The 16742-nt window shown below is 36.9% G+C and overlaps 2 protein-coding genes and 1 non-coding gene across 4 annotated transcripts; 2 read left to right on the forward strand and 1 right to left on the reverse strand.

Annotated features, from left to right (window-relative positions):
- Positions 1-523: 523 nt before the first annotated feature.
- On the forward strand, positions 524-4914 carry LOC128243954 (uncharacterized). The gene is made up of 4 exons (XM_052961978.1): positions 524-624; positions 3231-3326; positions 3656-3817; positions 4709-4914. Exons 1-4 carry the CDS (start codon positions 585-587, stop codon positions 4816-4818), a joined length of 408 nt encoding a protein of 135 aa, XP_052817938.1. The 5' UTR covers positions 524-584; the 3' UTR covers positions 4819-4914.
- A 359-nt stretch (positions 4915-5273) lies between these two features.
- LOC128242895 (tRNA wybutosine-synthesizing protein 3 homolog) lies at positions 5274-16739 on the reverse strand. 2 transcript variants are annotated; one of them, XM_052960327.1, is made up of 9 exons: positions 16626-16719; positions 15585-15698; positions 13981-14169; positions 12612-12689; positions 8455-8553; positions 8012-8083; positions 7254-7322; positions 5702-5766; positions 5274-5482 (listed from the first exon to the last, which is right to left on the reverse strand). In XM_052960327.1, the coding sequence occupies exons 3-9, from the start codon at positions 14146-14148 to the stop codon at positions 5296-5298; spliced, it is 738 nt and encodes a 245-aa protein (XP_052816287.1). In that variant the 5' UTR covers positions 14149-14169; positions 15585-15698; positions 16626-16719; the 3' UTR covers positions 5274-5295. The 2 variants fall into 2 exon arrangements, with proteins under 2 accessions (XP_052816287.1, XP_052816279.1); XM_052960319.1 differs by lacking the exon at positions 15585-15698 and having other exon boundaries at positions 16626-16739.
- On the forward strand, positions 13415-13635 carry LOC128225272 (small nucleolar RNA U3). The gene has a single exon (XR_008259626.1). It is a non-coding gene; the product is annotated as a small nucleolar RNA U3 (small nucleolar RNA).
- Positions 16740-16742: the final 3 nt, after the last annotated feature.

Genomic DNA, 16742 nt, shown 5'->3' on the forward strand with positions numbered 1-16742 from the left:
TGCGCAGGTCGAATGGATTTGTGCAATCAAGAAAGTATCATTATGCACCAGTCAGTTGTAACCACGCCCCCCCCCCCCCCAACAGGTCCGGGGGTATACCGGGGGCATTTGGCGGGGATTTTACCATCTGTTCGTCCCCGCAGGGCGGGGATTTTACCCGGGGTTGGCTGGACCGTAGGTCAAAGTCCCGACTTTTCCCCGGACCTTGGGGGTGGGGGCGTGGTTACAATTGACTGGTGCATTTACGAACACAAAATAGTTTGTATCATTTCTACAAAGTGACCCGTTTATTTCAGAAATGCGAATATATGTATATTAATTTAGCATGTTGGTGTAGAGTATCATTATACATTGGTTTTATGTACAAGATTACGAATATATTTTGTTTACAATTGATCAACTTTAATTTTGGTTCTAGACATGCGTGGATTGGCATTGCATTTAACTTATTTTGTTGCTATCGCGGTTCGGCCGAGTTTAACCTCTTTTCTTATCTCTGAATACAGTAATTTCGAAATAAAATGGCACATATTTATCTGTGTAGATAATAACATACAAGCATACACAAATAACTTCAAATAGTCATGATAAAGCTCGCGCTTGTGATTTTAACTTTCAGTTCGTGTAAGTTATATTCAGATTTATATATGTGTATTAACATAATTTTGACGTTATCCGTTCTCGTGCGTTACCGTCTGCTCCTAACATTAACACACTATTAAATCGTATTGTTATAACATGTTGACCGTAGTTCTAAAAGATCGTCCACATAATAAATTTCGAGGGGTGAACGCGAAAAGGTTCTTTCTGCTTCTTTATTTTATGTCACTTTAATAGAATCTTTTCGCATTCACCCCACGAATTATTATACGACTACATCTACACTTGAAATTAAAAAGTGGAATGCAGGGACGTTTAAGACCTATCAATTACTTCCACTACGACCTTATGAAGTTTACCTACTGTATTACGATGAAACTCATGAAGTGTTAATATGTACTGTATTAAAATGACCCACTTTTGACACTTTACCTACTGTATTTCAAAGACACATTTGAAGTTTTTTACGTATTATATTAAAATGACACACTTAAAGTTTTATATGACACACATGTTGTACATACTAAATGATGATAAAACACTTTTGAAGCTTTACCTAAACTTTGAGATGACGCACTTCTGAAGTCTTACCTACTGTGTAAAGATGACGCACTTCTGAAGTTTTACCTACTGTGTAAAGATGACGCACTTCTGAAGTTTTACCTACTGTGTAAAGATGACGCACTTCTGAAGTTTTACCTACTGTGTAAAGATGACGCACTTCTGAAATTTTACCTACTGTGTAAAGATGACGCACTTCTGAAGTTTAACCTACTGTTTAAAGATGACGCACTTCTGAAGTTTTACCTGCTGTTTTAAGATGACGCACTTCTTAAGTTTAACCTACTGTTTAAAGATGTCGCAAATTTGAATTTTTACCTGCTGTTTTAAGATGACGCACTTCTGAAGTTTAACCTACTGTTTAAAGATGTCGCATATTTGAATTTTACCTGCTGTTTTAAGATGACGCACTTCTGAAGTCTTACCTACTGTTTAAAGATGTCGCATATTTGAATTTTACCTGCTGTTTTAAGATGACGCACTTCTGAAGTTTAACCTACTGTTTAAAGATGTCGCATATTTGAATTTTACCTGCTGTTTTAAGATGACGCACTTCTTAAGTTTAACCTACTGTTTAAAGATGTCGCATATTTGAATTTTTACCTGCTGTTTTAAGATGACGCACTTCTGAAGTCTTACCTACTGTTTAAAGATGTCGCATATTTGAATTTTTACCTGCTGTTTTAAGATGACGCACTTCTTAAGTTTAACCTACTGTTTAAAGATGTCGCATATTTGAATTTTTACCTGCTGTTTTAAGATGACGCACTTCTGAAGTTTAACCTACTGTTTAAAGATGTCGCATATTTGAATTTTTACCTGCTGTTTTAAGATGACGCACTTCTGAAGTTTAACCTACTGTTTAAAGATGTCGCATATTTGAATTTTACCTGCTGTTTTAAGATGACGCACTTCTTAAGTTTAACCTACTGTTTAAAGATGTCGCATATTTGAATTTTACCTGCTGTTTTAAGATGACGCACTTCCGAAGTTTTACCTACTGTGTAAAGATGACGCACTTCTGAAGTTTAACCTACTGTGTAAAGATGACGCACTTCTGAAGTTTAACCTACTGTTTAAAGATGTCGCATATTTGAATTTTACCTGCTGTTTTAAGATGACGCACTTCTTAAGTTTAACCTACTGTTTAAAGATGTCGCATATTTGAATTTTTACCTGCTGTTTTAAGATGACGCACTTCTGAAGTTTAACCTACTGTTTAGATGTCGCATATTTGAATTTTTACCTGCTGTTTAAAGATGACGCACTTCTGAAGATTAACCTACTGTTTAAAGATGACGCACTTCTGAAGTTTTACCTGCTGTTTTAAGATGACGCACTTCTTAAGTTTAACCTACTGTTTAAAGATGTCGCATATCTGAATTTTTACCTGCTGTTTTAAGATGACGCACTTCTTAAGTTTAACCTACTGTTTAAAGATGTCGCATATTTGAATTTTTACCTGCTGTTTTAAGATGACGCACTTCTGAAGTTTAACCTACTGTTTAAAGATGTCGCATATTTGAATTTTTACCTGCTGTTTTAAGATGACGCACTTCTGAAGTTTAACCTACTGTTTAAAGATGTCGCATATTTGAATTTTACCTGCTGTTTTAAGATGACGCACTTCTTAAGTTTAACCTACTGTTTAAAGATGTCGCATATTTGAATTTTTACCTGCTGTTTTAAGATGACGCACTTCTTAAGTTTAACCTACTGTTTAAAGATGTCGCATATTTGAATTTTTACCTGCTGTTTTAAGATGACGCACTTCTTAAGTTTAACCTACTGTTTAAAGATGTCGCATATTTGAATTTTTACCTGCTGTTTTAAGATGACGCACTTCTTAAGTTTAACCTACTGTTTAAAGATGTCGCATATTTGAATTTTTACCTGCTGTTTTAAGATGACGCACTTTTGAAGTTTAACCTACTGTTTTGAGATGATACACTTCTGAAGTTTTACCTATTGTTCAAAGATGACGCACTGCATAATCGAAACATATATTAAAAGCTAGAATTTGTATGCTCCACCCATAATGGTTAGTCAGTGGGCATTGTATGGTGTAGTTTCAAGGGCGGGGACGGTTGGAAACGGCCGGGCCTGTGCCATTGAGTGTCCGCAAGTGTACGACCCCCTGTGTGCCTCGGACGGTCGCACGTACGGTACGAGAATTTTCATATACACTCTTGTTCTTCCGATATCAAGAGTTTGTTTATTTCAGTATCGTATTTCAACAACCTTTTAGAGTAAACGAAAGAAACGCATGGAACTTTAATTATCGACGTATGCTAACGGCTGTAAAGTTAAAATTGTATTTGAAATGTGAAAATGAACAACATTTTTTAAATAGGAAATACATGTACAAGTATGTAAATTTACAAAAGTAACGCATTAACATTCGATATGAATTAATACTACACTCAATCAACGCGTGTGACATAACTAGTATACTATCCAGTGTCATTGCAGTTGTCATGTAAACATGTTTCAGTGAATGAGTGTTACCTGTCTCAGGCGCGGTGTAGCGACCATGAACTTAACATAAAATACAAGGGGGAGTGTGCGTCCGTCCGTGCGAGAGGGATCATCTGTACCACGCCCTGGTGCTGGCCTACACATGCGCTTGTCTGCGGGTCGGACGGTGTTACCTATGGTAAGTAGCTCCGACTGACTAGATTTCGTAGTTAATTAAGACTCCGAGTACTGGTATTTTTCTGAGGGGCTAAGAGAACGTAACTTTGGTGTTGCTTGCATCCGCGGCCACTTTGTGCACAAGACCGTCTAGGATTTTCATTTTCGAAACGAGAAAAACACATTTGCGGGCCACATCTTGGTTGCATGACCCCATAACAGATATCAAATTATTATAAAGTTCTTTAAATTTTCTAATTTATAATATAAGAAGTACAAAAAACACAATACACACTAAGAGTAAAGCGAATTACGTGTAATTTGACGGCCACTTTTTGGCCTGAAGCAAAGACACAAACATGGATTGTGCCTAAAATCAATATTTGACGGTTTGAGCTTAGAGTAATGTCAAATAAAGTAATATTCCAGCAAACCTAATTGGAACTATTTAGGAAACCCCTTTCAAATTTAGCACGAGCATCTGAAAACTTGTAGTCGTGGTAGCAACGGTTGTATGGATTACTATAGCAGAACTGTTAGTATCCTAATTCGCGTTACTAACGCGGTTCAGATGTGATGATTTAACATTTCAACTGACATTTCATTCATGATGGTATATAGCTTTAAGTAACTTGGGTATGTTGCTATCTATCGGTACAGGAAAACTTTTTCTCATTAAAAGTTGCTAATTGTTGAAGAATCCCTTTAACGAAGTATTCAAGGTAAAATATATGACATACGCTTTCCCATTGTTTCATAATGCAGTAGGAAAACTTGAAAAACATTTATTGTCTTTATTGTGTGATGTTTGCATGGCGAGAACCACGGTTCACCGGCCATGGCAATTTCTCGATTGGAGCTCTAACCTACTGTCGTGCACACATATAATTATTATCTCATCTTTTCGTTTTAGATAACCAGTGTGAGTTAAATAACGCGATGTGTGACAATGAGCACCTTAAGACAGAGCATTCCGGCCCATGTGACGGCACAGACACAGTCACCGATCTTCCCCTGGCCTAGTAACTTACATGGCGAACGCCTCATTTGTGCTGAATTGACCATTCTCATTATGTTTTGCAGTCATGTGTATTGTTCGTAAATTACCGCAAACTGGTATTTGTTTAGTTTGTTTTTAATTCATTCAAGCTAATACTGTTTTTTACTTCCGTTCTGACCTAATCAGCAGCTCTTTGAGTCAAGCAGCCAAGACAGTGAGAGGATTTTACATTTAAACCCAAGCGTTTAGAACTCATATGCCGATGTGACCTAGCCGGTGCGTGATCTTATCCGGTATCATCTTTGCTACCACCGGATATGGACGCCGTGATTTAGCCAGTGTGTGTATGTATCCAGTACCTTCGGAACCTCTAAATTAAATACTTCCATATGGACTAAACAACGCTGGACTTCAATGATGAGCGGCCACAATATCTGTCACTTCCGCTACCCAAACGTACCCCAGAAATGAAAGGGCATTGAAAACCCCCCAGTATTTATTCAGGTATCTAACTCACAATCAAACATAGCACAACAAACAAGGTCTTCATAATTGTCCGTTTGTTGATCTGCGTCTTTTCTTCTAGGTTTACTGTAATCATGCGTTGCCTTTGTCTTGGGTGCTTTCTCTTCTTCAACTTTCGATTTGGATGTATTTTCTAGCGTGGATTTTAGATTGGTGAAAAATCTGAAGAAAAAACAGAAGTCTTTAAACGTGTTGACCTATTCAGCTTAGCACAATTTTTTATTCTTTTTGAATTTAAGATATTTTTTTAATTCATATCAATTATTCCAAAAAGTGATGTTAGGAATTGAATTAAACGAGGGTGTCTACAACAGAGAAAATAAAGGTACATAGAAATAGTATATTAAGGACGAAAATCGAATAAAACAATATGCAATTTACCTTTGAATGCGGTCCAAGTTATCGACCATCTTGGAATTCGCCAGGCTGACAAGGAATTGTAGATACTGAAATAAGACCATGGTGATTTATATATAATGGGAAATATCAATTCAACAAATCATTTTTTTTAATATCGCGGACATCTTCTTGTCAAAGGCAATTTATACAAATTGGAGGAATCAAGTTTGATGTTCCTTAAAACAAAGAGTTGATGTAAATGACTTAATGTACAACAGGGACCCCCCTCACTCTTAATGGGGTTAAGCATCGAAAACATTGATGTTGTCTTTAACGTGGAATAAAATACTTGTGACTCAGGCTACTCCTTAAGTTCGCAAACAATGGTACAAATTAAAAGAATATCAAATATGTTTTTAACAAATTCAACTGAATTTTTAAGCAGTTCATCAAGTACAATTCTCCGTATATAATTACTTTAAGTAATGCATGAACGGTTAAAAAGAACAAGAGCTGTCAAAGTCAAATACCCCCGATAGGGCTCATCTGCTGGCCATGACCAACCTTCCTGCCAACATTGAGGACCAAGCACACTATAGCGATGAAAGGGACAAGCTAATGATGTTTAAGATCACCGCGACCGTGATCTTTGATCCACTGATCTCTTAATAGCGGTAATCGGATGTTCATGACAAACATCTATACCAAGTTTGAGGACCGTAAAACCATGCACACTTTTGTTGTCAATCGGATAAGCCTTTTTAGTTAATTGTCAACACGCTGAGACCTTTGACCAACTGACATCAAAATCAATAGTTATGACCAACGTACCAAGTGTTGAGGACTGAGGGCCATGCATACTCTAGTTATCGATGGGACAAATTCCTTGTGTTCAAGGTCACCATGGCAATTACCTTTGACCTATTGAACTAGAACAAAATCTGTAACTGTCAGTGCCAAATATACCCGATTGGACCTTATTGGACGAAAAGCCTTTACTAGAGCACAACAGATGTTTCTAAAACACCTATGTCCTGATAAAGGCAGCCAACTTGTCATTTCTCATTTTATGTAGGTGAAGTAGTTTGGTCATGGCCAACCTCTTCACCAAGTTTGAAGATCGTAGGTTCAGGCGTTCTCTTTAATATATTGATTGGAGAATGAGTTTAGGCCTTAAAGTCACTGTTGCTCTGAATTGTGGACCAAGCAAACTGTATCTATCAAACGGACAAGCCTTTAGAGTTCAAGAACACCGCAGTTTGACCTACTGACCTCCTTAAATAGGGGTCATCTGCTGGTCTTGACCAACCTCCCTCCTAAGTTTGAGGCCTTTATTACCAAGCATACTCTAGTATTCAATCGGCCATGCTTCTTGTGTTCAAGGTCACCATGATGTTGACCTCAAAATAAAAAGAGGCCAACTGCTGTTCATGACCAACCTCATTTCTACGTTTACAGACCTAAGGCCCAAGCAAATTCAATTCTTATCAATTATCAATCAGTTATCAATTCGATATTTAGGGGGCTTTCAACTGTTGTTGTTTTGCCTTACCTAAAACAAAATCTGAGTTAGTAACAGTATAATGTATGATACCTTTTCGTCAACCAACAGTCTGCCTTTTGACGTCAGAGGCACCTCTAGGGACTGAGTGCTCCGTATTGCCTGAAATCAAGTACATGTGTACAATCTTTATCGAGGTAGGTAAGATACACAAGTAACATAATCTCTGAATGTATGTAATATTCTCATTGTGAGTTCTGAGACTGAGAAATTGTACTGAAGAAATGTTTGTTTTACTAAAGCGTGTAATGCTTCAGATTTTTCGAGAAATTGGAGCAATTACTTATCATCGACGAAGCTCCGTGTGAGGAGGCCCCTCTGATCCTGAGACCGTTACTTTAAAGGCCTAGTTTAAGCCTTCTATAAGTGAACCCCCCAAACTGTGTATAGTACACAACCTCTGTGTATTGATCTTAATCTACTTGCCTTGATCCCTCTTATCAGATCTCCAATCAGAGTATCCTGCTGTGCAGTTTTAGAGGTTTCGTTATAATATTGAACCCAATTGGCCCCTACTGTGACACCAGTGCAATTAGCAGAAGATGCACAGCAGGGGATTATCATGCCAAACATTCCTTAAAATAGGCCATCACCACCGATCAAGAGCATCCATGACTACGTTATGATATTAAAAGTAGTACAGCGCGTATACATTATTTTACTCTTGTAACAAACCATACGATTTTTAGAGTGCACGAATACAAGCGCTAGTGAATTGCATCTCAAAAAATTGTTCTTGAGATTTTTATTGACGTTGACAGATGGTGATCGCTTAATATACATGAACTTACAGTAATAAACTTCCCTTTATTGCCAACGCTGATTCCCGAATTCCGGTTCCCAGAAGAGACGGCGGCATTCAACTACAAGTAAAAATATATAATATCTACGACTGCATAAATAAGAACATCTTGATTACGATAACCTCGTAATTGATCACCAAACCATATGTCATTGAGTTTTTTATCCGTGTTTTTAGTTTAGTTTAATTTTGAGAGTAATATGATTGAAGAGTTTTAGTTCCATTCAAAGTGGTATAGTTAGAGTGTTGTCTTGTAGATTTACAATACAATGTAGCGTTAATTCAGAGATTTACAATACATGGTGTTTTAACGGAAATAAGCAATAAAACGTAGTGCAATTAAGTGTTTTCTCGGAGATGAAATACGCATGTCCAAGGGAAGCAGTCAAACAGGTTTGAAACTGAAACAATGTACACGTACACGTCACTCACCATAGCCTGGGCATGTTCCAATCCCCTGCACTGAATATGCATGATAAAGGGCTCAAATTTAAACACTGCATTGCATTGCACCGTCTTCAGGCTTTCTGTCTAAAGACACAAGCAAATAGTCTCGTGAAATAATATAGCGAGTAGAAACTTTCAACAAATAAAAAAATGTTTTAAAGTTTATGTTTGATAGTGTCAGTTATTAGAAATAATGCCAAATTTCTTGACATAAAAACTCGTCAAATATCTTGACTGTACCCATGACCTTCAAACTATGTATACATAATTCATACGAATGGCGCAGCATGTTCAGTTACGAAAACCCATGACGTCATTTTCCCTGCTAACGTCGTACTTACTGTTATTGTTTATCTCATTTTTCGCGGGAAAAACGGCTTCGTGTTTTGCTGAAAAAAGTGCGCCTTCCTTTAATTCTTGAAAAAACTGCTCGTTTAATTTTTGATTTTTTTAAATACATGTATTCAATGTTTTATTACAAATCGCCTGATATCAAGAAAAGGGTACCTCACCGACTTCGTTTTTGCGCAGTATCAAATAATCTAACCCCTATACCTGTTTCTTTTTCAATACGTAGTGTATTTAAACGTTTAGCATGACGTTAATCGAATTGTTTTTGTTTATTAAATGAAAAGATTAGAAATCTTAGAGTGTCTGATCAGTTTTATGTTAGGGATATTTGTTATTGTGGTTGTACAAAATATCTAATTCCACACAAGACGGGCGCTGAATAACCAGCTTTATCCATCAATGACTTAAATCTGGCGGCTATTTTAATGAGAGGTTTTCTTAATTATTAAGCAATCTCATTTGCCGAATTATAATATTTTGATAATACACATCAATAATCGTTCCACTATGCTATGAGCTGTGACTATGCTGATTAGTGCTTTGTTTTTTATATATATACATCTACAGTAATAACACAACAATACACGGTTCTACTACTTTATTAGTTACCAATTTCTTTAATAAGTATCAGTAGAGATCTGCAGTTATAAGGCTCTAAACTAAGCAAAAGCATAGTAAATCCAGTGTGTGACACTCATTTCATACACAAAATATAACTAACAAACCAAAAAAATTATAATCGACAGAAATCTGCATTGTAATAAGCACAAACGGATCCCGGCAGTAGAGGGGGTGCAGCCCCCCCCCCCTCCCCTTAAAACCATCCAAGTTTTCTTCTGTATGTCACTATCGGAGAAAAATGTAACAGTATACAGATCTATAAAATACGCGACTATAGAGTTCAGTGTTTTGAATCTAAGTTTGATGTTGTCAATCGGTTATCGTTGAATAAAAACATATACAATTAATAAATTCCACTAATATTGGTAACCATATTATTGACTAAGTTCGGTAGTGAATATAACTCTTGAACATTTTTAACGAGGGTCATTTGTTACTCAACGGTTTGGGGAGGGGTAGGGGATGGTCAGTTCTTGACGTTAAAAAATGATCGGTCATTCTTTGAACAGAAAGAAAATGACTCATGTGGTCAATATATAACGGGGTCAATTGGCGTTAATTTAAAACACAAAATGTTTAAAGTGAAACTCTTATTCAAATCAATATTCCACATGTATAACAAACATTTATTTTGACTGATAAACTCTTACTTCTTACTAAATAATTAACTCATACAAAATATTATTAACTGATTACAAGATTGTAACTGTTTATTTAATAGTAAAGCGCAAAAATGATTCATTTTTTTTGGTGAATGCTAAAGGATTTACTATGGTCTTATATTTCTTTCAAATTATACTCGGTATTCTTCATAAGAACCATTGTTTTCGATATGTATTTATTCTTAAAGGCATATTAAAACAATAGTATTAGTTGCGGTAAATCGTATTTGTGTTTAATACTTGTGTTTGCACTGATTGTAAATAATCACATTGAATTGTTTCTATTATCTCATCTTATTAAGGGTTGTTATAGTTCACACAAATGCACTCACATGAACGCATGTATACGCCCACATACTCGTACATGCACGCACGCCCATACACACGAACACGCACACACACACGCACACACACACACTATGATAAAATATATGTTCCAAATGGCTCAAATGATGATCTTAAAGTTAATGTTTTAAGTGCAGTAAAATGTTTAATTTTGTTAATCAATGCCCCATAACGAGTTATTTTGTTTTCCTGACTTTACCACGCAATCAAAGCTTCTCGTGCGTACAAGCAAATTCATGAGACAACTTTCGGCGACACATTCAATGCCCATGATACAGAAGCCAACATAGCTACCTTATCCCGCACTCAATGTCCCTGCCGTGCGTATTGTACACGCGGGCGTGCGTGCGTGCGTGCGGGCGGGCGTGTGTACATACATGCCTGCGTGTGAGAGCGTACATGTGTGTGAGAGCGTATGTGTGCGCGTGCGTGTGCGTGCGTGTGTATGGGCGTGCGTATGATCGTTTGTTTGTGTGTGTGTGTGTGTGTGTGCGCGTGTGTGTGCGCGCGTGTGTGTGTGTGTGTGTGTGCGAGAGCGCGTGCGCATATATGCATGCGTGTGCACGCGTGCTTGAGTGTGGGATGGTGTGTGGGGTGCGTTTTTACGCGTGCTTGTGTACGTGACTTTATTGTACGTATTGTGCGTGTGTTTGTATGTAAGCTATAACAACCCTTAACAAAATGAGCTTATAGTAACGATTTAAAGATGCACACTTACTCTCCCCTCTCAACTCAATATCTTAATTTTCCCCATGGCTAGACATATTCATAATATATCCAACATTGATAGACATAGAACATAAATAATAGTATATACAATAATAGTACAGTTTAAAATTATAGCATATTGTTGTCAAAATATTTATATAGGTAGGATATAGCTATATATAAGTATAAATAAAAAGCTTACATTATACATGCAAATAAAATAAGTATTTGACTTCCATGATAGTAAGGTCGTATGTGATCTGACGCTTGGATGCAGAAATCTTGTCGAAAACAAAGGTTCTTATGAGAAATACCGAGTTGATTTGAAAGAAATGAGCATAAAACATGGTATATTTACATTATGAGATTAGAGTAGACAACAGTAAATAATTTAGCATTCACCAATAATTTAATATTTTTGTGCATTCTGTTATTAAACACGCGGTTAAAATCTTGTAATCAGTAATTAATATTTTCCATAAATGCATAATTGAGTAAGAAGTTAAAGTTTTATTAGACAAAATTGATCTTGTTATACATGTTTATGCATGGATTTTGGATAAGCATGTCACTTTAACTATAGTTCATTTACAATCAGTGCTTTAATTATTTAAAAATGTTAACTATTCGGAATTCAACAGAAGAAAACAATGTTGAATTATCAATTTAACTAAAATTAGCATCAACTGTTATATGTTATTGATCAGTGGTTTATTCAAAACTAAGCTCTTATTAGCGTAAATAATAGTTCGATTTACGTCATGCTAAACGTTTTATAACAATACGTAATGAAAAAGAACAGGTATAGGGGTTAGATTATTTGATACTGCGCAAAAACGAACTCGGTGAGGTACCCTTTTTTATATCAGACGATTTGTAATAAAACATTGAATACATGTTTTTTAAAAAATCAAAAATTAAACGAGCAGTTTTTTCAAGAATTAAAAAAAGGCGCACTTTTTTCAGCAAAACACGAAGCCGTTTTTCCCGCGAAAAATGACGTTAAAGACGAAATTTAAATAAATAACGTAAAACAAGAGAAAGAAAAATATATGAGCGTGAACGTTTTCACAAGACGCACTTGAGGTTTAAATTTCTTAGCGGTCAACGAAGAATTGGTGAAACTATCGGTTATTGTAGCTGGAACGCAAAAATATGAGAGACGTCTCAAAATTGACGTCAGTGGTATATTTTGAGGAGTCATAGTTTCAAAACTGTTCCGAATATTAAAAATGTAAAAACAGTCCCTAATTGGGCATATGCTCTTCTATTCGTATACCAATTTTCAGACAGTAACTCGAAAACAAATTCATAGTCGCGTTCCACCTTAAAGGTAACAAAACAGAAAAAAAAATAAAAATATCATGCACTCATGGAAATTAAACAAAATAAACAAGGTAGCTAAAAATACTGCACAATTTAAATACTCAAACAACTTAAAACATCATTACTTACCACTTCGTCGACAGACACAGCCTCATGTGACGTTAAAACCCACCTGCATCCCTTCTTTTTGACCGATCCTCCTGAATCCTGCAATCACATATTAAAAATCCTTTAGGCGTTTTAACTCCGTATGGGGTCAATCATAATTATTAACAACCAGAAATTATTTAACAAATATGTTTCTTTTTCATTCAAAATATATTTAATATAAATTACGTTGTAGTACAATAACTTATACATGTATATAACTTCTTGCACTCAACTCCCATGCGCAAAGCTTTCCATATGGAAATAGTGCCATAAGGCTAATGTCATGAAGTCAGGTGGCCGAATGACGGCATGCTGGGTAGGTTCCTGCCTCTCACCCTAGCGGTACGATCCCCAACACAGCCTTTCTAAATGTATAGCAGTGTATATCTATGGGCAGGAAAAACTCCAGCAAAATCGTGTTTGTTATGGTCATTAGAACACTAATTTAGATGCTACGCGAGGTTACTCTGCAGAATTATATCATTACAGAATGAACAGTTGTCTACCTGCTAATACACCACATGCTATCTTATAATCACCAGCGTCGTATCTCTAAAAAGTATATGTAAATACCTGGTAATTGTTTATATTCTTTAACGGCATGAAATTAAAGATTTGGATAAAACCCCTCTATGAAAATATATGTTTCGACATAAAAACCAGTACCTGTTTTAGTTAATAGCAAAAAATAACATCTTTAATTGAACGATATGTAGATTTACGAGCCCAGACTCAATCTGCAAGAATGACCATATATATAGTCCATTAAACTTTGATAAGGTAAGACCTTACTCTTAGGGATCATTTCTATAGTAAGTGTCGCCAGGACGTCAGGTAAAACTGACGGGACCTAAAACCACGAGGATGAGACAGAGCGCCCCCTTTTGAGCGCGAAGCGGGCAGAAGCCGCCGCTGGATCATAGCGGCACGGCTCTTGCCATTGATGACCGTTCCTCTCCCCCATAAGTGGGGAGTTGGAGGAAGGGGGCGCATTCTGAGTGGTGCTAGGCATTTAAACCTTATAAAATATAATAACTTAATAAGTAAATAATCTTCTCAGCCCTTATTTTTAACTTTGTGGAATCAGTGGCCACGTAGCTAATAATTGAATACCTAATAAGTAATTGCAGAATATGTTCACTGGCAACATGTACATTGTACTTTTGAAAATATATTTTCACAGAACATAGTCACTTACAACATGTACTTTATGAAAATATATTTTACCAAAGAATAGTGTTTTAGTTATTGTAAAGTTTATTTATTTTGTTTGTCTCGACTTGTCTCATTTAAAAACAGACGAGCTATTGAAGCAGTGTAACTGGACTAGGTCTGAGTGTCGTCTTACGTTATCAACGATAATAATTCTTCCGGAGCACGAACTCGTGGTAAAGAAATCATCATTGGCGTTGATCAAGGCCACTATGTCTGTAATAGGGGCATCAATAGAGCCCTTCCGGCTTAGGTCCACGCCTGCTAGACACGAGGCCTTCTGTTTATCGAACGTACTCGCCATGGATTTAGACTGGTTTAAGTCCTAAAAGAAACAGAACAATATAGACGTTTATTTTTAATTTCGAACTGAAGATACATACAGTAATTATGTGTCCGTTGTTATTTGTCAAGTATGTCTGGCCTGGGAGTAGGGTTTGTTATTGATCATAGGTCTGGGTAACCGTATGTTTATATTATATATATAGAATTTATAGATATATATCTGTATCACTGTTGTTTATATTTGACAGTTCGACTTGATTTAGCGGGGTCATAACGTAATATCTAGTCTATCTATAGAAGACAATTTGAACTGTCACTAAGGTATATAGAAAAAGATATATAACATGAATTAAAATCTTAATGATTAAAAATGGGCGGAATGATCGTAACACAAGCCCTTCTTAATCATGAAGATTTTAATTCACGTCATCTAACTGACTTAGAATACAACCTCATTGGCAGACACATTTTCAACGCAAAATCTGACGCAGGAATTGTGTATAGGATGAGTGGCAGTGGGCGAACCTTTTAAACATCCACAAACATTGAAATCCTTTATGATTAAGCCTAGTACTTAATGATTTCCTATCCGCCAATTTCATTGGCTGTAAATGTGGGTTGTATTCTTATTCCAGTGGTACTATATAAGACACATGGCGGGGTCAAGCGATAATGCAGCAATGGGTCAGACGGCGGGGTCAAGCAATGCATGGGACACCTGGTGGGGTCATGCAATAATGCAGCCATGGGACACACGGGGAGGTCAAGCCATAAGGCAGCCAAAGGAGGCATGTCGGGGCCAAGCCATAATGCACCCATGGGACACATGGCAGGGGTAAAGCCATAATGCAGTCATGGGACATTGGCGGCGTCAAGCCATAATGCAGCCCTGGGATACATGGTGGGGTCAAGCCATAATACAGCTCTGGGACACATGGTGGGGTCAAACCATAATGCAGCCATGGGACACATACATGCAGTGTGGTAAAGCCATAATGCAGCCATGGGACACATGGTGGGGTCAAGCCATAATGCAGCCATGGGACACATCGAGGGGTCAAGCCCTAATGCAGCCATGGGACACATAGAGGCCTCAAGCAATAATGCAGCCATGAAACACATGGTGGGGTCAATCCATATTGCAGCCAAGGAACACACAGTGGGGTCAAGCCATAATGCAGCCATGGGACACACGGCAAGGTCAAGCCATAATCCAGCCATGGGACACACAGCGGTGTCAAGCCATAATGCACTAATAGGACACATGTTGGGGTCAAGCCATAATGCAGCCATTGGACACATGGGGGGATGAAGCCATAATGCAGCCATGGGACACACAGGGGGTCAAGCCATAATGCACATGGAACACATGGCGAGTTTAAAACATAATGCACCCATGGGACACATGGCGGGTTCAAGCCATTATGCACTTATTTTAAAATATATTCAAATTACCGGCAGACCAACTGTTTGTTGATTGACAAATGACGACTAGTCTATTGGCTCTGATTTTAACACCGAGGAGTTGTATTCAATTTTCTTGGTATTGACAGACTCTTGGCAAGGAAGCTTAAAAATGTAAAAATATTGCATTATTGTTTAATCCTTTTTATAAAAGTTACAAGAACTAATTTTAGAAATACAGCTTTAAATTCAATTTAAAAAGATTTATTTATTTATAGGATAATACATAAAGTAAACTATGGGCACGGAATTAAGCAACTGGATTGGAATTGGTTCGGACCTCTCAAGACCTTATTTAATCTAGCCTTAATACTTGTTCTACTTGAGTAACTTTGATGTTCCCGCACAATCATCTTTCGGTTTCTATTTTTCTGAAAACTTTATGTCCAGTCATAGTTAGCGAATGAGATAACTACTGTGCTAACCAGGAATCCTCAAGTTTGGTCCGGTAATCAGCTACATTTTGTTACTCTACCACAGTTATTGCTGTAGCAAAACATTACCTCTTTCCCACACTCCATCGCGGAAAACTTTTCTGTGTATTTTTTAATGTATTTGGGGACAACCAATACTTTTTTAACAAAAGTATAAGATTTAATGATATATTGCTATTTTCCGAAACACAAGTTGAAAAGGTTGATGAGGAAGACCACACGTACACATGTATATGTTTGGAGTATCTGGCTGATTGGTTAAAAAAGTAACAATCGGAAGAGGAGTTGACATTAAACAGAGATTGCTAAAAGGGAACACCAATGTATAATACATGTACCTAGGACTTATAATATTGAATGTCGCTATAATTGAAAATACCAATCCTTTTAAGGCTTGATGAGATCCATTTTAATATGTTGACTGTCGCCATTACGGAAGAAGAGATACTATCTCAGATAGAAAATAACACTATAATATATGAGCAGGAAATCATAATATGAAGCAAAAAATGCATAGGCATAAAAATGTATATATTTGAAGACAATATCTACATTGATCTGATAACTGAATGAGCAACAAATCATCAAAGTACAATACCTGTCCAAAATCACCTTTCACATTTGTTTGTCATTTATTGTAAACATTGGGCAACTCAATACTAAGGGAAACAACTGCCTTCCTCACATTCAGATGGCCGAAAGGGGAAGGAACCAC

The sequence above is a fragment of the Mya arenaria genome, chromosome 2, assembly GCF_026914265.1.
Source record: "Mya arenaria isolate MELC-2E11 chromosome 2, ASM2691426v1".
Classification (NCBI taxonomy): Eukaryota; Metazoa; Mollusca; class Bivalvia; order Myida; family Myidae; genus Mya; species Mya arenaria.